The 26,341-nt window shown below is 42.5% G+C and overlaps 2 protein-coding genes and 1 long non-coding RNA gene across 11 annotated transcripts in view; 2 read left to right on the top strand and 1 right to left on the bottom strand.

The window, feature by feature from the left end:
* Positions 1-10,797, top strand: part of LIMS1 (LIM zinc finger domain containing 1) — a 106,093-nt gene extending 95,296 nt beyond the window's left edge. For 3 of the 6 annotated variants that reach the window (XM_057557939.1, XM_057557937.1, XM_007187192.3), the window contains exons 5-11: positions 249-398; positions 1,659-1,809; positions 2,246-2,338; positions 3,422-3,470; positions 4,590-4,665; positions 4,853-5,044; positions 7,046-7,173. In XM_057557939.1, the coding sequence (XP_057413922.1) occupies positions 249-398; positions 1,659-1,809; positions 2,246-2,338; positions 3,422-3,470; positions 4,590-4,665; positions 4,853-5,000 (667 nt within the window). In that variant the 3' untranslated portion in view covers positions 5,001-5,044; positions 7,046-7,173. Of the gene's footprint in view, positions 1-248; positions 399-1,658; positions 1,810-2,245; positions 2,339-3,421; positions 3,471-4,589; positions 4,666-4,779; positions 5,045-7,045 lie in introns of those variants that run through there. The other 3 variants (XM_057557938.1, XM_007187194.3, XM_007187195.2) reach the window with 2 other exon arrangements.
* LOC114238529 (uncharacterized) lies at positions 393-25,029 on the bottom strand. 3 transcript variants are annotated; one of them, XR_009009874.1, is made up of 4 exons: positions 24,776-25,029; positions 22,068-22,305; positions 11,221-11,370; positions 393-525 (listed from the first exon to the last, which is right to left on the bottom strand). It is a non-coding gene; the product is annotated as an uncharacterized LOC114238529 (long non-coding RNA). The 3 variants fall into 3 exon arrangements; XR_003623856.2 differs by having other exon boundaries at positions 22,068-22,301; positions 24,776-25,026; XR_009009875.1 differs by lacking the exon at positions 24,776-25,029 and adding an exon at positions 24,160-24,193 and having other exon boundaries at positions 22,068-22,301.
* Positions 24,297-26,341, top strand: part of LOC102998734 (E3 SUMO-protein ligase RanBP2) — a 62,603-nt gene continuing 60,558 nt past the window's right edge. For both annotated transcript variants that reach the window (XM_057557935.1, XM_057557934.1), the window contains exon 1: positions 24,297-24,491. In XM_057557935.1, coding sequence (XP_057413918.1) covers positions 24,420-24,491 — 72 coding nt within the window. In that variant the 5' untranslated portion in view covers positions 24,297-24,419. The remainder of the gene's footprint in view (positions 24,492-26,341) is intronic.

Genomic DNA, 26,341 nt, shown 5'->3' with positions numbered 1-26,341 from the left:
TCTGCGGGAGAGGCTACCGCAGGGAGTTTCTCAGCCATCAGTCTGGTCCTCTGGGAGGGATAAATAACTTCCCGTGTGAAAAGTCGGGGCTCGGTTCTGCTCTTTTAAGCCCAGCGGGGATGTTTAAAGAAATGGTTTCTTTAATTTCTTTTCATAGATGTGGGAATCTTTTTTTTTTTTTCATTATTAGGAAGAACCTTAGATTTTAAATTTAAGTTTCTAAAACAGTTTTGGCTCTGTCTGTTTAGACACCTGTGTCGCCCCTGCCATAACCGAGAGAAAGCCCGAGGCCTTGGGAAATACATCTGCCAGAAGTGTCACGCCATCATTGACGAGCAGCCTCTGATATTCAAGAACGACCCGTACCATCCAGACCACTTCAACTGTGCCAACTGCGGGTATTGCAGTGTCTTCCTTTTCGTTGTGCAAATAGACGGAGCCGGTGATCACACTGACCTGTAGTCTTTCTGTTACTCTGGCACCCAAATCGGTGCCCTTCAGCTTTCAATCTGGAAAGCGTTAAACCTGTGGAAGAGCCAAGAGAGTAATACATAGAGAACCGCCATACCCTTCATTCAGTTTCACCAGGCAACATGTTGCCACGTTTGTGTGTGTGCGTGTACACGTGACTGTATACACATACCTTTAACTAGTCAGCTCATATTAAAATACCCCTAATGATTCCCACAACTGTTTTTCAGCACTGTGTTCTTCCAATACAGGATCCCCCCAGAAACAAAAAACTTAAAAAGGTCTTCTCTTCATACGTGCATAACAACGTGTGACAATCGGAGTGTTATCTTAAATTACATTTGTTACTTTTGCTGTATTTACACCTAAAGGGAATTTTTTTTTTTCCCTCAAAAGCTCATGATAAATTGTTAGGCTATGAGCTTCGGAATCTGCCATCTAATATAAGAACTTAATGGAAAAGATACTTTACTGTGGTCAGCGTGACCATCCGTGCTAAGTTACGGTAGGGAGTGGAGAGCTGGGGTGAAGGCTGACAAACAGCTTCTTTTGGGAGTTCAGTTTCTACCTTATCTCGTCCTCTTGCCTGTCCTCCCTCGGTTCATTTTTCATGAGCACTTCTAAAGAATCTTTTAAAACCGATGAAATTCATCTTGCTTTGGGGCCATCTCTGTTTATGGACTCAGGAGACTGAAAATAGTAGTGAACTTAAGCATTTGGAGGAGGAACGGCCTGAGCATCTCGTTTGTGTATTTTCTATTAACCTAAAACTATTCTTAGCAGCTTGCTAGTGAGTGTCAGTAAGCGGAACTAGTCTCCAGACTCCTCGGTTATTTTGGGAAGATAATATCGGCGGGTCTGCCCTCACGACTGGGATCCTCCTCCCCAGCTTTTTAAGGAAGACGAGGGACTCTAAAGTGACAGCAGACAGGGGACGGTAGCTGTGGCCGGTGTGGTGGTGTGTGTCCGGCCTATCAGCACTGCATGATGTTGATGTTTGGATACGAATCTGAAGCCTGTTCAAGCCTCTTGATCAGACTACTCTGACCACCTCCAAGGGGGAGAAAAGCAGTTACAGGGGTTGTTGCGGGTTCTCTTCGGAAACCTTCTCGGAGGCACATGGGCTGCACCGGTTGCCTGCCTGCCTTGCGGTGGCGCTGCTCAGCTGGTCCCTTTCTCGTGGGCAGGAAGGAGCTGACCGCCGACGCCCGGGAGCTGAAGGGGGAGCTGTACTGCTTGCCGTGCCACGACAAGATGGGGGTCCCCATCTGTGGTGCCTGCCGCCGGCCGATCGAAGGGCGCGTGGTGAACGCCATGGGCAAGCAGTGGCACGTGGAGGTGAGTTCCCTGCGGAGGGGTGGCCGGGGCCCTCGCACGCCCGAGGCTCAGGTGCGCTGGTGAGGCTGGGAGATGCTGAGGGGCACCTGTGGACCTCGTGGAAGACTAAGAACATAGACTCTACACGGCTCCGTGACCTCCAAGTGACGAGGCAAGCAGTGCTCTTGGTTCCTAGATCCCTGAGGCAGGAGGTGTCCTGGTCCAGCCCAGAGATGTGTCCCCACGTTCACCTCTGTCCTCACTCTGTGCTGTCGAGTCAAGGCCTCCGGACGCCTGGACGAAGGCTGGATGCCCCACAGGGTCACCTGTGGCCCAAATGACATAAGCACCCCAGGCTGTCATGGATCTCCTCTGAGCTACTTCAGCTTTGGGGTTTTGCTTCACTGTGTAAATAAAACATGGCAATCCAAGTAAGACCTAACGCACTTTCTTTCAGCATTTTGTTTGTGCCAAGTGTGAGAAACCGTTTCTCGGACATCGCCATTACGAGAGGAAGGGCCTGGCGTACTGTGAAACCCACTACAACCAGGTAGGGACGGGGCTGGTGGAATACTACACACACTTGTATGAACTTGAGCTTCGCAATGCTTAAGTACAAGGAGAGCTCTGGGAGAATGTACTTTGGGCTATAGCGATTGCTTTTTTAAAAAATTTATTTATTTATTTATTTATTTTTGGCTGTGTTGGGTCTTCGTTTCTGTGCGAGGGCTTTCTTTAGTTGTGGCGAGCGGGGGCCACTGTCGCGGCCTCTCTTGTTGCGGAGCACAGGCTCCAGACGCGCAGGCTCAGTAGTTGTGGCTCATGGGCCCAGTTGCTCCGCGGCATGTGGGGTCTTCCCAGACCAGGGCTCGAACCCGTGTCCCCTGCATTGGCAGGCAGATTCTCAACCACTGCGCCACCAGGGAAGCCCGCGATTGCTTTTTAACGTTTTATTTGGAAAATCATTTCAGGCTCGCAGAAAGGTTGTAAAATAAAAAATACAAAGAAAATACCTACCTGTTTTACTCAGGTTTACTACCTGCTTCATCATGTGTGTGTCCTGCCCTCTCTATGAAGACGACACTTACGTAAATGCACGTTTCATTATATACAAGTTTATGTACACATATAAACACATGCGTATTTTTTCTGAAGCATTTGATGATGAGTTCCCCATGCTCCTTTACCCCTAAATACTTCAGTGTACATTTCCCAAGAATACGGGAATCTCTTATGTAACCGTGGTTATCTGTATTGATTACTTCAGTCTGTCCATTCCAGTTCTGTCACTTGACCCAATCAAGTCCTTCTGGCCTTTTTTCCACTCCAGAACCGAACCCAGTGTAGGGTTTTCATGCTCCTTCAGCTTCCTGAAATCCAGAACATTTCCAGAGCCTTTGTTTGTTTTTGATCATGATGAAGAGTAAATTCTTTTCATTGCAGGAAGTAAAAACTAGTCAGTGAACTTTGACTGATTCTCTCTCTAGTAATGGCAAATTCTGGGTTTAGGTAGCCAGCTATTTGTTTTTAAGTTGTACAAAGAACTGAAATTATTTATATTAAATGTTTGGTGTTCTGATACTTAGTTGTAACACATCTTTACTTTTTTTTTTTTCTTTTTTTTCATTTTCAGCTATTTGGTGATGTTTGTTTCCACTGCAACCGTGTTATAGAAGGTGATGGTAAGTACCTGCAGGGATTTTAACCTGTAGGGCACCGTTTTGACACAAAAACCCTTGGGTCATGTGAAGATTGAAAAAGGTTGTTTGCAATGTGATGGTTATCCGTTACTTTTCCTCTTTCTTTGCATATTTGCCAAGTATTCTCTAGCAGGGCGATGCTAACTCCTCAGAGGTGGGCTTGTGGCTCGTTTGTGGTGATACTTTAGGCCAGTGCGTAGGGTCGTTACCATAGCAGCGGCTGACCTAGGGTCGTTACCATAGGAGCGGCTGACCCCAAGGCCTCTTCTCCTTCCAGTTACTCCTTCCGGAAGCTGCAGGGCGTGTTTCTCGGGAGCACTTAGGAAGGGTCCCCAGCACCCTGGCAGTTATCTCTAGGTGTTTCCAGGGCCCGCCCCCTCGCCCCTGATTGATGGGGACGGGAAGGAAGCAGCTGTGTTTGCCAATAGGCGCAGCAAGTTCTGCCAGAAGTTTCCTGGCGAAGTTGCAAACATTCCTGCTTCAGCCTCTGAGCAGAGAGCCTAAGTCGGCAAACGCTTTCTGAAACACTGCCCGTGTGCCCTTCATTAAGGGGTGGGTTCAGGAAAGTGCTCTCTAGTGCCTTTGGGAATAAATCTTACCCCCGCCCACGGGAGGCAGCTGCCAGGGGAAGGAAGCTCTTGCCTTAGTGTCGGCTTGGCAGACAGGCTCCTGCAGGCCGGTGAGTTAGCATCTGGACTTTGTTTTAATTACCTGCTGTGCTAGGAAAGCCGGGGCCGCGCCGTCACAGCTTGGCGGTTGGGGGCGGGGCTGGGGGGTGTCGGCGTGAAGACCTGGTACCTGCCATTCGGATGCCTCACGGGAGAAGAAAACATGAACCACCAACACGGGTTGAAAAGGCAACGGTGATCTTCCCTAAGGGGAAGCCTACAGTCGTGGCAGACAAATGCAGAGCTGGGGTTGTGTGCTCTAACAACGTGATGAGATAAATTAATAAATAACGTCGACCAATCCTGTGAACCAGTTAACGGCACGAGATTTTCAGTGCCGTGTGGGGCTCTTCGGTGAGAAAAGCCCTCGAGGAGGGCACCCAGCCCGGGACGGGCGGGTGCGCTGAGTGACGGCCCCCCTCCTGTCCCCTAGTGGTCTCCGCGCTCAACAAGGCCTGGTGCGTGCACTGCTTCGCCTGTTCCACCTGCAGCGCCAAGTTAACGCTCAAGTAAGTCCGCCCCGGCTCCCTCGAGCGCCGCCACCAACACTTAGGGGGCGTTGTAAAAACATTCGCAGAGTTTAAAAAGAATGATCTGATGCCTTATTTCTTCTCTCTGTTCAGGCCTTCTAAGAGCAAAGGTTCTTCCTTTAATTGTTCCCTGTTTTCTCCTGTTCCTTCTCTGTCCTGCGCAAAGGGATAAGTTTGTTGAAATTGATCTAAAACCAGTCTGCAAACACTGTTATGAGAAAATGCCAGAAGAATTTAAGAGGCGACTTGCCAGACGGGAGAGAGAAGCAAAGGATAAGGACAAGCAGAAAAAGAAAAAGCCAGTCTGTTTGTAAACTTTTCTATCCCTCTGTCATCATTTTCACTGCTTTCTCCTTTGGTTAGTCCTTTAGAATATGTTTTCATTCGCTTTTGTCTCTTGCTTTTTTCGTTACTTTCGGGCATGTATCTGTAGCCAGGAGAGATTGAAATAGAAGCGTTTGTCCCATGTAGAGCTGGTCCTTTTGCCTAATTATTAAAGTTACACACCTTGAGAAGGGTTCACACTTAACACTGGCTTGTACTTCACTTTCGTCCCTGAACCTGTAGACTCTCAGCTCGTTTTTTTAATCACAATATGGTGTAGATTTCTTTTTTCTTTTTCCAATGGATTCAAAGGGAAGAATTCTAATATCCTAATAGATACTGGAAAAGTTTCAAAGTATTCTTGTCTGATAATTGCAGCTTTTAAAATCCTGGTTTTGGTTTCTTTGCCTAAAATAATATAATTTGATCAATTCCAGTGTTGTATGTTCTAAGTTCTATATTAAACTGAATCCTCTCAGCATGTTTCCTGTCTAAGCAGAGACCCTCTAAGGTACATAATAAGATACGGCATCTCTGGTGTGTGTATTTGTGCTTTCATTTGCTGCCCACGTGCTACTGATTATGAACTCATTTTCTTGATGTTTTCAAACTCAATTGTATTCCTGATTTTTATGGGAAATATTTCAATCTTTGAAATTCTCTTGAACTGCTAGCATGATTGTCCCAGTTCCTTCATAGTACCATTGTGTTCTGAGCTCTAAGAGTTTTTTTATTGTTTAAAATTAAAGAGGAATTAAAATTCAGATATAAGATTAAAACAACGTAAGGTTTGTTTAGCAGTATCTCTGGGAGCAGGGATAATTTATTTCTTTCATCAAAAACATGGCAGTTTTAATAGCTTTTGTTCTAAGAAGACTTTGGGAGAACTTTTAACTCAATGGTACTATTTAAATCAAATTGCCAGTTGAAATGTAACATCATTTGAATAACTGTCAGCATTAGGCTCTGAAAAACAGTAGAAAATAATTCCCATGTGGTGCTTTAAAATAAAAGATTTTTCACTTTAAATGTGTGGTCAGGAATTAACTTTGTCATTAATGTTGTTCTTTAAAATTATATCAGCAGATATAATAATTTGTCACAGCTGACAGTATATCACTGGACCTGTCCCACAAATGCTTCCTAAACGTAATTTCACAGAAAATGAGCAAGTTGTAAAGTACTGCATTTGCTCCATTCACAATTAAGGACCCATGATTTCAGCGGTGATAAGCCCTCATAACTGTCAGCTGGAGATGCATCACCCATAGCTAGGAGGCCGTCTCAACACCTGTCCACAATTGTTTTACAAGTGAATTGAGAGTGTGTATTGCCCTGGCTTTTTAAAAAGAGTTGAGTTCTCCGTATATACGCCATTCACAGATGTGACCACAGGCCACAGGTCACAGATGTGACCACCTGGTCCACTTGTGCTCTTGAAGAGTGATTTAAAGCTTTCTGTCAGACAGCCAACCAAAATAACCTATATATTATGTTAGATTTTTTTCAAGATGCTTGTTGTTGTGGGGATGGGAGGCCAGGAAAGATGAAACCTCACAGCTACATGATATAAAATACTAAGTAAGATGATTTTGCCTTCAGTAAAGAGAGGATCATTCAAATTACAGAAATACAGTTCTTTGCTTTGAATGACTGTTCTTTAAAAGTGCTCTCATGGTACTTTAAAATGTGATTGACTTTAATTATCTGAATTTTATTTACATTATATTCCCTGTATACTTAGCACAGACTAAAATGTATCAATAATATCCATTCTGTATTACACAGATAGATGTACAAGATCAATTTACAAGGGCAACTTTCTTCAAATGATATTGTGAATTTTTTATGTTTACCATAATGATTAGAATTGAGATTAGAATTAAAGTTTTTTGCTAATACGAATATAGATGTTATATGCATAGTGTCTTCATTTACTTCAGTAAAATTACTGCACATTATTTGTCTGTCTATATACAAATGTTGACTACATTTCCACTAATTTCTTTTTTATTATTATTATTGTTATCTTTAGGAATAAGTTTGTGGAGTTTGACATGAAGCCAGTCTGTAAGAAATGCTATGAGAAATTTCCGTTGGAGCTGAAAAAAAGACTTAAGAAGCTAGCTGAGACCTTAGGAAGGAAATAACTTCATTTTATTTTTTCTCTTCTATGCAAAGATAAGAGATTACAACATTGCTTGACCTGATACACCCTTACTTAAAGCTGCATCGCAAAATAGTTGAGAGTGAAGAGGACCTATTGAATGGTTTTCTTCATCTCCTTTTTCTCATTAAAAAAAGTTTGTGTAATCATATTTAAAACATGGATGAGATCAAAATTTGCCTTTGTTAGTAACCCTTATCAATTTGAAATGTCAACTGTACTTAATAGCAAAAGAAACATGGTTAAATGTTAAATTTTAATTGAGGTCCAAAAAGTTAAATATAACTTTTAAAAATGAAAGTAAGGAGTCAGCTTTTACATGACTCAGATAAAAAATATAAACACTATTTAACTTTGTACTCAAAAGCAAATTAATTGCAACTGCAGTTTGGGAGGCTATAAGAAAGAAAAACAACCAATCAAGAAAAACAGACCTTACAGAATCTTAGTACATTTATCAAACTAGTGGCTGTAAAATGAATATGCACATTACTAAGATAAAAAACAAGTATATTCAGAACTACTTGATTTGGGGATTTTTGTTGTTATGGTTAAATGCCATAATTACTATGCTTAGTTTTATATTTTATTCTCCTTGTGAACTTCTTCATACAATAATTACTTAACATAGTAGTTAGTTAGCTGATAGTATTCCTTTCTAAATTTTGTGCAAAAAAATTTATACTAGGTATTTGAAAATACAGTATACTTTACAATATTGGGAAAATGAAGTATTTTTTAATGTATTACAGCAATTATGCTTAAGGTTAAGGTCAAAAATGTAGTCTTAGAATAGGACATGAAATTAAATGTTATGTAGTTTGGAATGTATCACTTAAAAAAAAAGTGAATGTATATGTATTGCTCATATTGCCTTTATAACCATGCTAATATCTATGCTTTATACATAAATGAACTTGCCTTGCCTTAGAAAAATACATACATTAATCAGGAATTCTAGCTGTTTCAGACCTTACGAACTAAAAACAAGTGCATTGACTGAGATTTGTAAACTCAAATTCATTTACCACAGCTATGATTAGATGTTAAAATTTTTTTCACTTTTTGGGGAAACACATTGAAATTAATTTCTGTAATCTTACTAGAAGAGAATGATGTTGATGTGTGTTTCAAATTTTTCATTACAAATCTCATAATTAGATTTTATTTACTATAAGTAGGAGGTATAAATGACACTCTTAAATTGGAAGAGGAATGTTCAAGTATCAATTTTAGGTCAAAAGGAGTGAATTATTTTACTTTGTAAAAAGTTTTATCCTGAAGTTTCTGGACCAGTCTTTCCTGATAAACTTGTATGCAAAGCAAATTTTGTGAACATTTTTTAAATGTTGCTGCTGCTATGTTATCACATAAAAGAAAGTTGCCAAGATGGACTTAGGGGAAAATTATTGGTTTTTCCAAAAATTGCTGAAATATTGTCTTACCATTAAAACAAAAACTCAGGATGCTACCAGTCTGCCATTAAAATATTTGTACACATGTATTTTTTAAACATTTGTGCATGCACTTTACAGAGTAAACTGTATGTCAGTCTTCAGTTAATTTATAACCAATTGCTTTATTTTTTAGTGTTCTTTTAGAGTTCAAAGAATTATCAGTGATTGAAGATAATCAATATATAGTTTAGGACTGTGCTTAGAAGTCTGAAACTGTCTTTGCATTTGACAGCAAGAATCAAAATCCCTTCAGCGTGCCTTTGTCAGCTAATATATGACCAGCAACAAAAATCTTCAAAGTATTTATTAAATACTGTACTGTGGATACAGGCAGAATAGTGCAGGGTTTTCAGTCTGGGGTCTTGAGGCTAAATTCCTAAATGCTCTCACACCGGAAATTCGGAGCAGAGGCTCCCGTTTGCCTGTGTTCCTAATCACTGGGAAGAGGCATGGGCTCAACTGCTGCCAGGTTTACGTCTCTCCTGCAGCCAGAGGCCCCACTGCTCACCCCTCTCATAAAATACGAGTTTGTATTTCCTGCAAGTCTGCCCCGTTGAGCCTCCAAGGCTGTGGGGTGTTTTATCCAGACACACACCTCCTCCGCTTTAGGGGACACAGAGCCCTCACTCGTGGGGGGAGGAAGGGCCGAACAGTTGTCAGTGGACGAGAGGACGGAATTGCTTACTTCACGGTGTTTTGCACGGCTTCCTCTGGCCGGAGAGAAACTCAGGCTAGTGAGCAAATCTTGGCTTAAAATCCTACAAGGCAGTTTGAAATAATTCACTGTTTACCACTTCTAGGTGGTCTTTTTCTTATCAAGCCTAAGATAATTGGGAAAACATTTGGGTACAAGTCAAATGTTCTTTGGATCATGTTCAAAGCCTTATTAACATTGTAACTGATGGTAGATCATTTTGCCTCATTTATTTGCCAAAATAGCAATTTCTAAATTAAGGAAATTTTGAGGTCAGCTTACAGCATTGTTATTGTATTTCATTTTAGATTGTAAGCTCAGTGGCAGGGACACTATGTCAATAATTGTGTTTTTACATAGCAACCCGTGCAGTATACTCTTGGTGCTTAATAAATGTTCATAATTGTTAAAAATACTGTTGTGTTTTGCTTAACTTGAATGGCTTTGAGACATGGAACCATGAGAATATAGGACTAGTGCTTAAGAAAGTTGTTTTGGAAACAACCTAAGCATCCATTGACGGATGAATGAATGAAAAAATGTGGTCTATATAACAATGGAATATTATTCAGCCAGAGATAAGAAGGGAATCTTTCCGTTTATGACAACGTGGATAGGACACTATGCTAAGTGAAATAAGTCAGAGAAAGACAAATACTGTATGATCTCACTTATATGTGGAATCATTAAAAGAAACTCCAATAATCAAAAAGCAAGAGTCATAAAAAAAAACCAAGAACAGACTGGTGGTTGTCAGAGGTGGGGTGGGAGGGTGGAGGTGGGCAAAATGGGTGAAGAGGGTCAAGAGATACAAACTTCCAGTTATAAAATAAACAATTCATAGGGACATCATGTACAGCATGGTGACTATAGTTATTAATACTGAGTTGCACGTTTGAAAGTTGCTAAAGAATAGATCTTAAAAGTTCTCATCATAAGAAAAACATGTTAAAACTGCATGGTGGGGACTTCCCTGGTGGCGCAGTGGTTAAGAATCCGCCTGCCAATGCAGGGGACACGGGTTCGATCCCTGGTCCGGGAAGATCCCACATGCCGCGGAGCAACTAAGCCCGTGCACCACAACTACTGAGCCTGCACTCTAGAGCCCGTGAGCCACAACTACTGAGCCCGCATGCTGCAACTACGGAAGCCCGCGCACCTAGAGTCCGTGCTCCACAACAAGAGAAGCCACCGCAATGAGAGGCCCGCTCGCCGCAACTAGAGAAAACCTGCACACAGCAACGAAGACCCAATGCAGCCAAAAATAAATTAATTAATTTTTTAAAAATTCCAGGAAAAAAAAACTGCATGGTGATAGATGTTAACTAGACATTGTGATCATTTTGCAATGCGTACAGATATGGAATCATTATGTTGTACACCTGAAACTAACTTGATGTTATAGGTCAGTTACACTTCCAATTTTAAAAAGTTCCACATTTTTTTTTAAAAGCCATTTTAAACTTTTACTTGTATGTAGTTTTTTTCTGGAACACAGTTTAAGTGGTACTATATCTAAAACCATGTAAAAATGTCAAACAGCCTCTGTGCATTCACAGGGCAGCTTCCTTGTAGGTAACACGGTGTTATTTAATCCTGACAATCACCCAGGGCTGTGAAGTCAAGGAGGCCCTCTGAGCTTGCATGGCAAGACGTGGCGTGTCCAGAACGTGAACCCAGGTGGTTCCTGTGCTTCCGAGCTTGTGCACATTTCTACCCTGTTACTTGGTGGATGTCTGTGTGTGTGAAAAATTCAAGTCTTCTTGAGTATATCACAGAAACATTCATGTATATGAATAAAAGCAAATGGCCTGATTGCTGTAGACAAGGCAAATCTTAGAACCAGGTACCCTGGTGGTGGAGTCTTCCCACCGTTCACTGTGAATTCTGACCTGCTTCAGTTCTTTATCTTCACACCCTTCAGCTGCCCCGTGCTCTTGGGGCTCCATCGTTCCCGGGCTCCTCCTCTCCTTCCTCAAACGTCCGACCTGAGTCCTGCACGCCTTGTCCTCCCCTGGGCAGGTGCAGGCCTTGGCTTCCTCCTGCCCAAGAAAGAGAGACGGGCGATTACAGCACAGCATGGGAGGAAGCATAAGGTTTTGCAGGATCACACGGGCAGCACCCCGCAGGTGGCGGGGGAGGGTCTCCTGGAGCTGGATCTTGAAAGGAGAATAAATACCCACTAGCCCGGCCTGGGAGCAGGGGCCCTGGCCCTCTTCCAGTTCCCATTTCCTCCATTTTCCCACTGCCCTTAGTGGCATCACCATCTCTCCAGGCTCCCAGGCTAAGGTCGAGTTGCCATCTGTTCTCCCCTCCCCCACCCCTCCCATCCCCACAGCTAAGGACTCCAAAGTCCAGCCCTTCAGCTGCAGAAGGTCCCAGAGCCCTTCTTCCTCCCAGCTGGCGCCCTGGCTGGCTCCACGCTGTCCTCACTCTGCTGTGACCTCCAAGCAGCCATCACTCGACTCCCCTTGTTTACCAGCCTCATCAGGCTCACCGAACAAGCAGGTCCCAACCTATTGCTGAGTCTGTTTTCTCCCAATGGCCATGCCCATCATGCAGGACTATCTTTCCCGGACCTTCACCTGCCCTCCTGAGATCCATGAACCCTCCTCACTTTTGAGACTCACATCAAATTCACCCCAGTTTTTAAACCTTTCCCGACTTCCTCAAGCAAAACTAGTCACTCTCCTTTGCCCCCCAAATCCTCTGCTCACACCTCTGATTCAGTAGTTGTTTTGAGCACTTGTATGTATTGGTTTGTGTTCCTGCCAAAAGGATGGCTCCCAACGGAAGGACTCGTTTTGTCCTTGTACCCTTGCCACTCACAGGAGGAGCTCGGCGATTGCTGGATACTTGGCAAAGTGCATTCCACCCTGAGCAGTTTCTAGCATTCCACAAAGCTATCAGAACTTCTAGAGCTCAGAAGCAGCAGCGCCCATGGCCCCCAGCTGGCCCTGGGACACATATGTGCTATGACAGACCATGCTGACTCTTCATTTTCATTCATCTCAAGGTATTTTCTAATTTCCCTCGTGATGTCTTGACTCATTGGTTATTTAGAAGTATGCTGTTAATTTGCACATATCTGTAAATTTCTCAAATTCTGCTCTGTAGTTGATTTCTAATTTCATTCCATTGTTGTGGGAAAACATACTTCGTATGTATAATTTCAATTTTTTTTGCACTTATTGAGGTTTCTCTTATGCCTTAGCATATGGTCTATGCTGGAGAATGTTCCATGTGCACTTGAGAGGCACATGTATTCTGCTGTTGTTGGGTGGAGTTGTCAATAGATGTCATTTAGGTCTAGTTTGTTTAGGGTATTGTTAAAGTCTTCTCTTTCCTTGGTGATCTCTGTCTAGTGGATCTGTCCTCTATTTTTAAAATATATTTGATGACAAAGAAAAAATTATAACACTGTTCAGTGGCATTTATAGTTCATGTACATGTAATATAAGACATCTACAACATAAAGGGGGGAAGGTAAAGCTATCTATATGGCCATAAAGTTTCTACATTCTACTTGAAATGGTGAAGTATTCGTTCTGAGTACTCTGTGAATAATTATCTATATTGGAAGCCCTAGAGCCACCATTTAAAAAACAACTATACAAAGAGATATATTCAAAAACAATAGATAAATCAAAACAGAATGAGAATATTATTATATGAAATACTCAAATAACCAAAAAGAAGGCAGAAAAGAGTAAACAGAGGAATTAAAAATGGAATAAACAGGGGCTTCCCTGGTGGCGCAGCGGTTGAGAGTCTGCCTGCTAATGCAGGGGACACGGGTTCGCGCCCTGGTCTGGGAGGATCCCACATGCCGCGGAGCAACTGGGCCCGTGAGCCACAACTACTGAGCCTGCGCGTCTGGAGCCTGTGCTCCGCAACAAGAGAGGCCTCAATAGTGAGAGGCCCGCGCACCGCGATGAAGAGTAGCCCCCGCTTGCCGCAACTACAGGAAGCCCTAGCACAGAAACGAAGACCCAACATAGTAATGAATCAATCAATAAATAAATCTTTAAAAAAAAAAAAAGGGCTTCCCTGGTGGCGCAGTGGTTGAGAATCTGCCTGCCAATGCAGAGAACGCGGGTTCGAGCCCTGGTCTGGGAAGATCCCACATGCCGCGGAGCAACTCGGCCCGTGAGCCACAATTACTGAGCCTGCGCGTCTGGAGCCTGTGCGCGGCAACGAGAGGCCGCGATAGTGAGAGGCCCACGCACCGCGATGAAGAGTGGCCCCCGCTTGCCACAACTAGAGAAAGCCCTCGCACAGAAACGAAGACCCAACACAGCCATACATACATACATACATACATACATAAAAAAAAGAATGTAAGCAGACAAGAATATCATTAAAAAAAAAAAAAATACTCCCTCCTCTCTGAACCTTTAAAAAAAAAAAAAAAAAAAAATGGAATAAACAGAATCCAAATAATAAAATAGGAGACATAGATCTAAACATCAATAATTATGTTAAATATAAATGGACTAAACGTAACAATTAAAAGACATTGTCAGAGTGGATAAAACAATACCTAACTATATGTTGAACAAGAAACTAGCTTTAGCTTTTCTTGTCATTTTATAATGACATACGTACATTAAAAGTAAAGGGATGAAAAAGAAATATAGAAACTTTAATCAAAAGAGCTAGAGTGGCCATATTAGTATCAGACAAAGTAGATTTCAGAGCAAAGAAGATCATCGGGGATAAAGAAGGACATCACACAATAATAAATGGTCAATTCACCAAGAAGACACAACTATCCTAAATGTGTTTGCATCTAACACCAGAGCTTCAAAATTCATGAAGCAAAAACTGACAGAACTAAAGGGAGGGAAAGACAAATCCAAAATTATAGCTGAAGACTTCAATACTCCTCCCTCAGTAACTGACATAATTAGGAGACAGAAAATCAATAGTGCCACAGAACTGAACAGACCATCAACCCAGTGGATCTAATCGACATCTGTGGAACACTCCACCCATCAACAGCAGAATACACATCCTTTTAAAGTGCACATGGTAGATTCACCAAGGTAGACTGTATCTTGGGTCATAAAACAAACCTTATCCATTTAAAAATAGTAACTAAAATCGTGTAAAGTTAGTCCTCTGACCTTAATGCAAGTAGACCAGGAGTCGATAAGACAAACATAACAAGAGAATCTCTAAACACTTGGAGGTTAAACAACAGGCTTCTAAATAATCGACGGATCAAAGAGAGAAAGTCAAGGGAAATTAGAAAATGTCCATATCCCTCATGAACTTAAATGCAAAATCCTCAAGAAAAATTAGCAAATTGAATTGGGTAGTATATAAAAGGTTAATACAAACTCATCCATAAAAAGTCATGAAATTCTGAAAAATGCTGTACCATAGATGAAACTTGAAAACATAAGGCTAAGTCAAATAAGCCAGGCACAAAAGGACAAATAATGTATGATTCCCATTATATGAGGTTCCTAGAATAGGCAAATTCATTAGAGACATAGGGTAGAGGGTACCAGGAGATGGGGATGGGGGGATGGGGAGTTACTGTTTAATGGGTACAGCGTTTCTGTTTGGAATGATTAAAAAACTTTAGGAGATGGATAGTGCTGATGGCTGTACAACACTGTGAATGTATTTAATGCCATTGAATTATACACTAAAAAATCGTTAAAATGGTAAATTTAATGTTATGTGTATTTTACCACGATAAAGAAACAAGCCACGGAGCAACTCAGCCTGTGCGCCACAACTACTGAGCCTGTGTTCTAGAGCCCGCAAGCCACAACTACTGAGCCTGTGTGCCACAACTACTGAAGTCCGCACGCCTAGAGCCCATGCTCCGCAACAAGAGAAGCCACCGCAATGAGAAGCCCACGCACCGCAACGAAGAGTAGCCCCCACTCGCAGCAACTAGAGAAAGCCCATGCTCAGCAACAAAGACCCAATGCAGCCAAAATATAAAATAAGTAACTTAAAAAAAGAAGCAATATCAAAAAAAATAAAAAATTATAAAATAGATAACCAACAAGGAACTACTGTATAGCACAGGAAATACTGCTCAATATTCTGTAATAACCTAAATGGGAAAAGAATTTGAAAAAGAATAGATACATGTATATGTATAATTGAATCACTTTGCTGTACACCAGAAGCTGGCTCAACATTGTTAATCAACTACACTCCAATATAAAATAAAAATTTTTAAAAACCAAAAAAACATACAATCTAACTTATGGACTGTGTTGATAGCTAATTTTTATTTAAGAAAGATTTCCTACTTAACTCTACCAAATGAAATGCCAAAAGAAATTTTACAGGCTGTTGGCTATGCTGTATTTTTAAATAATTATACTGTTTCAAAATATGGTATACCAATTGTTAAGACAAATTTTGCATTTTCTATATTTTACTTCTCTCTCAAAATACACCTGTGCTTCCTTTTTAAAAAATAAAATACATTATGAAAAAAAATCATACTTAAGAGTCCTACCCAGAATGTGAAGCTTAAATGGCTGATGCTGCTCATTATAGAAAGAATAAAATGTTTTCTCTCTCTCTACCTTTTTATTTTTTAATTAATTAATTTATTTTTGGCTGTGTTGGGTCTTCGTTGCTGCACGCAGGCTTTCTCTAGTTGCAGTGAGCTGGGGCTACTCTTCGTTGCGGTGCACGGGCTTTTCGCTGCGGTGGCTTCTCTTGTTGCGGAGCACGGGCTCTAGGCGGGCAGGCTTCAGTAGCTGGGACACGCGGGCTCAGTAGCTGGGGCACGCAGGCTCTAGAGCACAGGCTCAGTAGTTGTGGCGCATGGGCTTAGTTGCTCCGCGGCATGTGGGATCCTCCCGGACCAGGGACCAAACCTGCATCTCCTGCATTGGCAGGCGGACTCTTAACCACTGCGCCACCAGGGAAGTCCCTCTCTATCTTTAAAAAAAAAGAAACAAGCAAAACACAACACCACCGTGTGGGGTGTATCCTGGGAATTCAAGGAAGGCCTAACATTCTAAAATCCAATGTAATCATATTAACATCTTAAAAAATTACATGATCGTATCAACTAATACAGAAAAAGCATTTGACATATTTCAATGTCCATTCATGATAAAAACTGTCAGCAAACCAGGAATAAATGGAAATTTCCTTAACTTGATAAAGGCATCTACAAAAAACCTATAGCTAACATTGTACTTATTGGTGAAAGTCTTTCTCCTTAAGATTGGAAACAAGGAAAAATGTCCTCTCTCACCTGTCTCATTCAAAATTGTACTAAAATTCCTAGACCATGATGTAAGGTGAGAGAAAGAAATAAAAGGCATACAGATTGGATAACATGATTGTCTATGTGTAAAATCCCAAGTAACCTATAAAAAAATTTTTTAAAAACTCCTTGAATTAATAGGTGAGTTTTAACAAGGTCACAGGATACAAGGTCAACAGACAAAAATCAACTGTATTTCTCTATATGAGCAATGTACAGTTGTAAGCTAATATCTAAAAAACAACATTTACATCAGCTCTATGAAAAATGAAATAGCTATAACCTAACAAAACATGTCAGGATGTATATACTTAAAACCACAAAACACTGATGAAACTGAAGACCTTGAATAACTGGTCCATGCAGTGGATTGGAAGACATGGTAGAGATGGTGATTCTCTCTGCCCTAATCTACAGATTAAACACGTCTACAATCAAGTTCCTGCAGAATATTTTATAGATACAGAAAATGTGATTGTAGAATGGATGTGGAAAGGCAAAGGAACTAGAATATAACAATTCTGACAAAGAAGTGTAAAGTTGGAAGAATCACAGTACTCGATTTTAAGACATATATAAAGCTGCAGCAATTAAGACAGTGAGGTATCTGTAAAAAGTTAGATGTATAAATCAATGAAACAAAAGGGAGAGCCCAGATACAGATGCTAACATGGTCATTTGATTTCTATAAAGGGGCCATAGCAATTTAATGGAAAAGGATACTGCTATAGCAATTAGACATCCATAAGCAAAAAGGCTCTTGACAAAAACCTTCCACTTAATGAAAAAATTAACTCAAAGTGGGTCATACATCTAAAGTGTAAGACAGAAGAAAACCTTCGTGACCAGGGGTCATAAGTCCTTAGATGTGACAGCAAAAGCATGATTCAGAAAACAAAAGAATTGATAAGCTGCACTTTATCAAAATCAAAAAATGTCTGCCTTGTGGAAGACACTGTTGAGAGAATGAAATAACAAACTATAGACTAGGAGAAAATGTTTCCCAGTTACATGTCTGACAGAGAACTTGCAGTCAGAATACCTAAAGCCCACTCAAAACTCAACAGTGAGACAACTGTTGATGAAAATTCAATTAACAATCAAGGTAAGAAGAAAAAAAAGGAATTTTATTCGAGCCAAACTGAGAATTATAACCTGGGAAGCCGACTCTCAGAAGCTCTGAGAACTGTTCCACCTGTTAGATGTCGAAGGCACAGTCATAAACAGTTTTCAAGACAAAGGATCGTAAATCAAAATGACTTACTGATATTTCACATAAAGTTCACCAAGGATATATAGCCCAGGTGAGCAAGTCACCATGACCCCGTGCAGAGCTGGGAAAGAGCACGATTCTTTTAAGAAGTCACATTGCTAGCTCAGAAGAAAGGAAAAAGGAAAGCTCTTTACCTTCGAGCAGGCACTCCCATGTTTGAGGAGGTCTGGTTAATGTGTAATGCAGATGCACACTGCTCATTAGGGAGGGAGGGGGAAAGCCCAGGGGACACAGAGAGAGAACTTGATGTTTAAATTTTCCTGTCCTGCCTTAAAATGTAGATTTTATTTCATCACAACAAACAACCTGATTAAAATACGGGCAACAAGTAAACACAGAGTTTACCAAACAAGATATATGGATGGCAAATATGCCTATGAAAAAATGTCCAGCAATATTACCTGTGAGGGGCTAAAACAGAACCATGACAAATTCTGCTACACACTTTTTAGAGTGGCTTTAATTAAAAAATGCTGACGATACCAAGTGACGACAAGGAGGCTGAGCAACCAGATCTTTCGTGTACTTCTGATGGGAATGCAAAATTGAGATGGCCACTCTATCAGCTTGGCAGTTTCTTGTAAAGCCAGACGGAACACCCACTATAGGATCTAGCAATCCCACTCCTGAGTCTTTTTTTTTTTTTTTAATCCACTGGAAGTTTTATTTCTTTAGGATTTTATCCCAACCAGTCGTTTAAAAACCAAGTAACACAGACCTGGGGGCTAGGGATTGGGGACTGCACCTCCCTCCTCCTCACCACGGACAGCAGTGGGAAAGAGGGAGGGGACGGGAGAGGTGGCTACAGCAAGACAGCAGCAGCAATAATGGGGGCAGCTACACCCCAGAGCCAGCTCCCTCCTCTCCTAGGCCCTGGCTAGAGCCCCTAAGGCTTGGGGTGGGCGGTGGGTAGAACCCACCCCAGGCCCTCCCCCATCCCTCCTCAGATAGCCTCCTTGGGGGCTCAACCCATTTCTTCCGGCAGGAGACTGAGGCACACAGAGAGGAGGGCGTGGGAGAGGAGGATGCTGGAAAGGCAGGGAGGTGGCACGAATGAGGTGAGAGGCGTGGGCGAGACCCTGGCTTGGAGGCCTGAGTCTTTCTTTAGAGGACTTATAAGCAAAGTTTTCCTTAAAGGACCAGAGAGTAAATATTTTAGGCTTATAGGACATAGGTCTCAGTCACAACCAACTACTCAACCCTGTCACAGCGCAAAACAGCCATAAGACACCACATAAACGAATGGGCATGGTCTTGTTGCAGAAAAATTTTATTTGCAAAAACAGGCAGCCAGGGAATTCCCCTGGTGGTGCAGTGGTTAAGAATCTGCCTGCCAATGCAGGGGACACGGGTTCGAGCCCTGGTCCGGGAAGATCCCACATGCCGCGGAGCAAGTAAGCCCGTGAGCCACAACTACTGAGCCTGTGCTCTAGAGCCAGTGAGCCACAACTACTGAAGCCCGCGCGCCTAGAGCCCGTGCTCCGCAACAAGAGAAGCTACCGCAATGAGAAGCCCGCGCACCGCAACGAGAGAAAGCCTGCATGCAGCAACGAAGACCCAACGCAGCCAAAAACAAATAGATAAATAAATTTATTTTAAAAAAAAAAACAGGCAGCCAGTCCACACACAGGCCATAGTTTTCAAACCCTTGCCCTAGAGAAATGACAACTTGTGTTCATTGAAGAAAAAACTGGTAAAAAAATGTTTACAGCAGCTCTCTTCATGACCACCAGAAAATGGCAACAACCCAAATGCCCTACAACTGGTCAGTGGATAACCCTGTGGTCTGCTCACCTGTGGAATGTTACTCAGCAATGAAAAAGAATGAACTATTGAGGATGCAAAAACTTGGATGAATTTCAAAGGCATTATGCTGAGTGAACAAAGCTAGTATGAAAACACACTGTATGAGTCCATCCATAAGACATTCTTGAGAAGACAAAACTATAGTGGGGGGACTGATCAGTGCTGGGAGGGCGTGACTCTAAAGCACTCGTGTGAATCAGTTTGGGGAATGATGGAGTTGTTCTGTATCCCAACTGTGGTAGTGATTACATGAATCTATGCATGCCTTAAAATTCATAAAACTATACACCCCCAAATGGGCAATTTTTCTATGTGATTATTTACCAAAAATATGGACGTCAGTTTTCCCTATTAAAAAGACAGTAATTATCACTTTGTGTTCATTTCTTCACCACCTAATCCCTCCACTGTTTGCAGGCTGCTTTTTGCCTGCACCATTTCTTTCAAAAATCAACTTACAGGAAACAAGTCTAAAGAGTTTTCCTCAGTCATCATTCCTGATCTTTTTGCAGCTTTTTATACTGTTGATTATTCTCTCCTTAAAGCTCTGTTTTTTAGCTTCTGGGATGCTGTAGTTTTTGGGTTTTCTGTCAGCCACACTGACTGCTACAGGTAGCATCTATTTTCCAACACAACTTGTTCCTTTTTAAGTTCGACGTCAATAGAATTATGAGAGCTTTGCCATCCAACACACCAGACATACACGGCAATTGAGCACTTGAAATGTAGCTGGTGCTCCTGAGGAACTGGATTTTTAATTTAATTAATTTAAAATTTAAAACTTGCTATTCAATTATTGAGAATTTCTAAGTATGTTTGGAACAACTTGGGTATATGCATCTATTTTTTCAACCCTAAATTTTATGAAATCTAAACACAGATTCAATTTCCATAGACCAGATTTTGAACGCTTGGTACAAAAAAAAGAATGTAAGATAGCTTATTAACAACTTGCTCATATTAATTGCATGTTGAAATTATAATGTTTTAAATATACTGGGTTGAATAAAAGGTTATTCAAATTAGTTTCTCCTGTTCCTTCTTACTTTTTAAAGTGTGGCTTCTAGAAAATTTTTAAATCCATGTTGGGTCACATTTTATTTATATTTATTTATATTAGACAGCACTGATTTAGGGACTTCAATTTCCAGAGACACATACACAAACACACATGTGCGTGCATATATATACATCTATATGTATACACATATAGATGTACACATACAAATGCATATACATACGTGTGTGTATACACATTTCTTAATTTATGATTTGTGCAAGCTCTGCCTCCATGATCCCAGGCAGGGTTGTGCTATCATGTGATAGTTCTAAATCCTTCCTCAGCTCATGGGTGAAAGATCCATTTCTGCACCTCTAAGGCAGTTTAGGTTGTACAGACATTGAGAGTAGCATGTACAAAAGCCTCTATTTTCACAGATGTGATGAAAGCAAAAGTTTTAAAATGAAAACTTAATTATGTCCAAGAAGAAAAGATAGCATCGGTGGCAACGAGCAGTCCTGTTGGTTCCTCCTGTTTCTGAGGTTCTTTATGAACATTTTAACCTCGTCATGTCTACTAAGTTCAAAACTCATGAGAATATTCACAGTGCTACCTACAAGTAGTTTAGGATTACTGTAGAATCATACAAAATAAGAGCGCTGAGAAAATGATGGGATGAACTGACAGTAAGAGTGATTCTGAAGAAAGAAAGAGTCATGTGATTACACGAAAGACAAGGTGTCTGCCAGGGAAGATAATCAGCAACAGAGGACAGGGGGACTTGAGGAGATGAAAAAACTCTTGATTTTGATCAGCATCAATGCTGGATGCCTGTCAGTTCAATTAATTCAGAAGTTGAGGACTCAGATTAATCAGGTAAAACTGTGGCTGATGAAAGACGTCATAAGTCAGATATTTCTATGGATTCAACTCTCATTTGAATTAAATTTGCAATGCATCAACATGAGCGATGCAGCCATTAGAGCGGACTCCATCCCACTGGTAAGGTGGTCCTCGTAGAGAACATTACAGTTAGCTGTGTGATTTGGGGGAAGGATAATTACTTGTGAGAACAAGTTGGGATGGATCTGGTCCATGCTGGGAAAAGATGTGGGCTAGGATGGACATCTTCCTGGAGAAGAATGTCTATTTTTAAAGCCCAGCAGGACAGATTCATCCTCCCATTTGGTGAAAACTGAAGTTTCAAGGCTTAATAAATGTATGTAAGAAAAGCCTCTTGAGTGCCTCAAGGTTTTCTCTTTGGCTTACTCCTTTTCAGTATATTCTAGTAAAACAGATTAAAGGTAGTAATTTTACCAGGTGTGCTTGGCAAAGTTGCTTTCCTGTCCACTCCTTTGGTTTCCTTATCTGTCGACTTGAGCATAATAACAAACAACATTACCTTCACGAAGTTGTTGGAAGCATCAAATGAGTCAATACATGTGAAGCTGTTGGGCTGCACCCCGCAGGCCTACAAGCCCTGTGCTTGCCCAGCTTCAAGACGGAAGAGCCCGGAGTCAGCAACAGAGACATCGATGGTTTAATGGATGGGGGAGCTTATGCGTCTGAAGCAAGATCCTGGAGCAATACCCCACTGTGTCCAGCGGACCGAGGGCAGGACGGGGTGGCGTCTTCACTTCCTCGGGGAAAGAGAGATTACCAGTTATAGGGGAACTGAAGTCAGGTGGGCTCATTAGTTACCAGGGAAACCAGTATAGGAGCAGGCCCCTGACCACTCCCTTGATAAGCTATCATTAGCTGGGACCTGGGGCAAGTACTAGGTGGGCCAAAGGTTCGTTTGGTTTTTTCCATAAGATGCCTCTAGCAGCACTTAGTGGTCTTTAACTTCATTTGAAACAATTTTGTTAGACTGTATGTGACAGCTGTCATATCAACGTGCATTTAAAAAAAGACTTATCAAAATTGGTGAATTTTTGTGTAGCCATTTTAATATTGAAGTTGGAAGGGAAAAAAGCAACATTTTCGTTATATTATGCTCTATTATTTCAAGAAAGGTAAAAACACAACCGAATTGCAAAAAAGGATTTGTGCAGTGTATGGAGAAGGTGCTGTGACTGATCAAACGTGTCAAAAGTGGTTTGTGAAGTTTCGTGTTGGAGATTTCTCGCTGGACGATGCTCCACGGTCAGGTAGACCAGTTGAAGTTGATGGCGATCAAATTGAAACAATAATTAAGAACAATCATTGTTATACCACGCGGGAGATAGCCGACATACTCAAAATATCCAAATCAAGCGCTGAAAATCATTTGCACCAGATTGGTTATGTTCATCACTTTGATGTTTGGGTTCCACATAAGTTAAGCGAAAAAAACCTTGACCATATTTTCACACGTGATTCTCTACTGAAACATAATAAAAACGTTCTATTTTTAAAACAAATTGCGATGGGCGATGAAAAGTGGATACTGTACAACAACGTGGAACGGAAGAGATTGTGGGGCAAGCGAAATGAACCACCACCAACCACACCAAAGGCCAGTTTTCATTCAAAGAAGGCGGTGTTGTGTCTATAGTGGGATTGGAAGCGAGTCCTCTATTATGAGCTTCTTCCGGAAAACCAAACAATTAATTCCAACAAGTACTGCTCCCAACTAGACCAACTGAAAACAGCACTCGACGAAAAGCATCCGGAATTAGTCAACAGAAAAAGCATAATCTTCCATCAGGAAAATGCAAGACTGCATGTTTCTCTGATGACCAGGCAAAAAAAAAAACAAAACAAAACTGTTACAGCTAATGGAAAAAAATTCAGTTCACTGAAAGACTATAAAAGGCACCTGGAACAGTTCTTTGCTCAAAAAGATTAAAAGTTTTGGGAAGATGGGATTACGAAGTTGCCTGAAAAATGGCAGAAGGTAGTGGAACAAAAGGGTGAATACGTTGTTCAATGTAGTTGTTGGCGAAAACGAAAAATGTCTTTTATTTTTACTTAAAAAACGGAAGGCACTCTTCGGCCCACCCAATACTAGGAAGATCAACTACCCAAGGTAGGCTCTTCCCTCCCAAACCAGCCACCCTTATTCACATCCAATACGATTGAAATAAAACAGAACCAGAATGTTCTGTTTTATTTTCCCTCTTTATAAAGGCAATAATTGCTCATTGTGGAAAATTTGTAAAAATTGAAAAATCAAAAAGGATCGGCTGTAAGAGGCCAGGTTAGTTCCATGTGTTGGATAAAACTGTATTGTCTATTAAAAAAAAGGATCAAAATTATCCATAACCATAAATCCTAAACTCCCTGTATACAAGGATGTGATCTTTCTAACCCTAAAACCTACTGAACACATTTTATGAAACTTGTTTAGAGCTAAGACCTAAAAATTCAAATTCCAAAACCGAGCGCTTTGACACACACGACTGGCGCCGAAGAGTGACGTCGGCACCGGGTACACCCTGTCCGCCCCCAGCGCCTGCGGGGCGGGCTATTCACGGACGCAGCTACTTGCGACCCGCGTCGTCGTTACGCACCGTCTACCGCGTCACACAGCCCGCGAGCTTCTCATTCCCGCGCCGCGCAAGCGCAGTCACCTCCGCACGCCGGCGCCCGCGGGCGTGCGCGGCGCACAGGGCTGACGCGACACGCACGCACGCACGCACACTCGCAGGCGCGTCGGCCTCTCGCCGGCGACGGCGCTGCGTCACGGACCTTTGGGCGCCGCGCTCCCGAGACTGCGGCCGCTGCGGCCTAGGCACTGGCGTCCCGCGCCCGAACCCTGGTTGGCGGCGGGATGAGGCGCAGTAAGGCCGACGTGGAGCGGTATATCGCCTCGGTACAGGGCTCTGCCCCGTCTCCCCGGGAGGTGAGCGGGCCGGGACGCGCGGCCTCCGGGCGGGCCCGCGGGCGGCGGCGCCATGGCTCGCGTTGAGGCGCGGCCGGCGGCGGGGCGGGCGTTGGGCGGCGGGCGTTGGCGCTTTTTCTTCTTTCTTCCCTTTTTTTTTTTCTGTTCCACTTCCTCTCCTCTTCGTTTCCGGCGCCCGGGCGGCCAGGGAGGCGACCCCGCTGCGCCCACGGCTCGGGCTCCGCGCCGAGGCCCGGCCGCCTCGCCGCCCCTCACACCCCGCCGCCCCTCACAGCTCCTTTTACCGGCATTTTGTTTTTCAGCGGAGCCCTGGGGGGATGTGAATTTTCTCCCGGGCCTTGTGTCTGGGGCAGACTTGGTGGCCTGCCGGCGACGCCTCTCGGGGTACTTTCCCTCCTTGGGGGCAGATAGCGAGCTGGGTGTACCGTGGATCCGACAGTCTCTGGTCGGATCCCTGGTCGCTGCCCGGGGTCGAATCGCAACTCTGCCCTGCACACGCTGTGGGGTTTGAGGCCAGTGTAGCTTACTTCATTAGTAGGGTGGAGTTAGGGTATTGACAGGAGTTTTAGGCGGGTCTTTGTTAAACATTGAGGGGCAGTGCTCGGCGCGTTTGGTGAGCACTCAGATGTGGCTGTTAAAGGCACGGTCGTTCAAGGTGTTTTGGGCAGGGGCCTATGCGAATAAAGATGCATGAGGAAGTTAAAAACCGAAAACCGAGGGACAGTCATGAATATAATGGCACCGTAATTGTGTCTTTAGCCACATATTAGGCGTATGTTGTGTTACTGCCTACGACCCTGTGGATATTGAGACCTGGAGAGATGAAAGATACTTGTTCGGGGGAGACAGGTGGCTCGGCAGGATTTTGGCAGGATCTTGGCAGTGGTTGTGGTTTAGTTTCTTTTAGAACCAGTGGAGTGGCGGACAGCCCATCTCTCCGGAGGAGGGGACCAGGTGCCTACGTACAGATTGTAATTCCCAGCTGCTGCCGTAGTCATGAATACCCATGTGGTACCAGAACCTCCCTGAACGTTCCTGTACGCCTGAAACCAGTATAACTTTTTTTTCTAAAGCAAGTTGAGAGCTTTTATGAAATTCTAAGTGGGGACCCTGGCTCTCAAAAGAGTAAGAACCACTGTCTAGACAGGAGTTAGAATGTTCTTCGGAGTAAGGAACTTTTCCGTCAAGTAAATAAGGGGACAAAACTTTAAGGATTGGTCATTATTGTCATTTCTTTTGCATTTATAAAGAGTATTTTAATCAGATGTTTTTTTTCAGACAAGGAGAAATCATTGAATTTAGAACCTGGGGCCTTCAGTGGAATATTGATTAGCAAGTGCATAACTTTGGAACATGTGACAGTAATTCTGTAAACTTGGGTCTCAGTGAAATGACAAAACAGGGCGCTGTGGACAGGTTGGGAGGGAGATGGTGGAGTGAGCAGAGACAGCAACTGTGAAGAGCAGGAAGAGATTAGTATCTACTTGGTAGCCAGTTTGGCAGAGACTGGCCATATGTGAACAGACCAGGCTTTCTAGGATGTCCAGGTTCTACGTGCCATGATGGGTCCACAGTCTCCTGTCTTCCCAGGCTTCCACTGTGCTTTCATTTGTTCACCTCATCTTTTGTTCTGCCATTTTCTACTCCTTTACATCTGCTTTTGTTCTTGTTGAAAATGTCACTTATGTTTCTTCAATTTTTTTTTTCCAGATGGCTTCTATTTAGTTTTCCTAGTTTTCTGTCTAGTTGGCTTTTTATTCTGCACCCCTGATTTCCTGCTCTTTAGAGGCAACTTGACAGCTCTTAGGTGTTTGTTCTACCGTTAACATCTGTACTTCATACTTCTGAAT

Source organism: Balaenoptera acutorostrata, chromosome 12, assembly GCF_949987535.1.
Source record: "Balaenoptera acutorostrata chromosome 12, mBalAcu1.1, whole genome shotgun sequence".
Classification (NCBI taxonomy): domain Eukaryota; kingdom Metazoa; phylum Chordata; class Mammalia; order Artiodactyla; family Balaenopteridae; genus Balaenoptera; species Balaenoptera acutorostrata.
The sequence above is the reverse complement of the archived record's forward strand: the minus strand, read 5'-3'. Positions and strand labels throughout refer to the sequence as shown.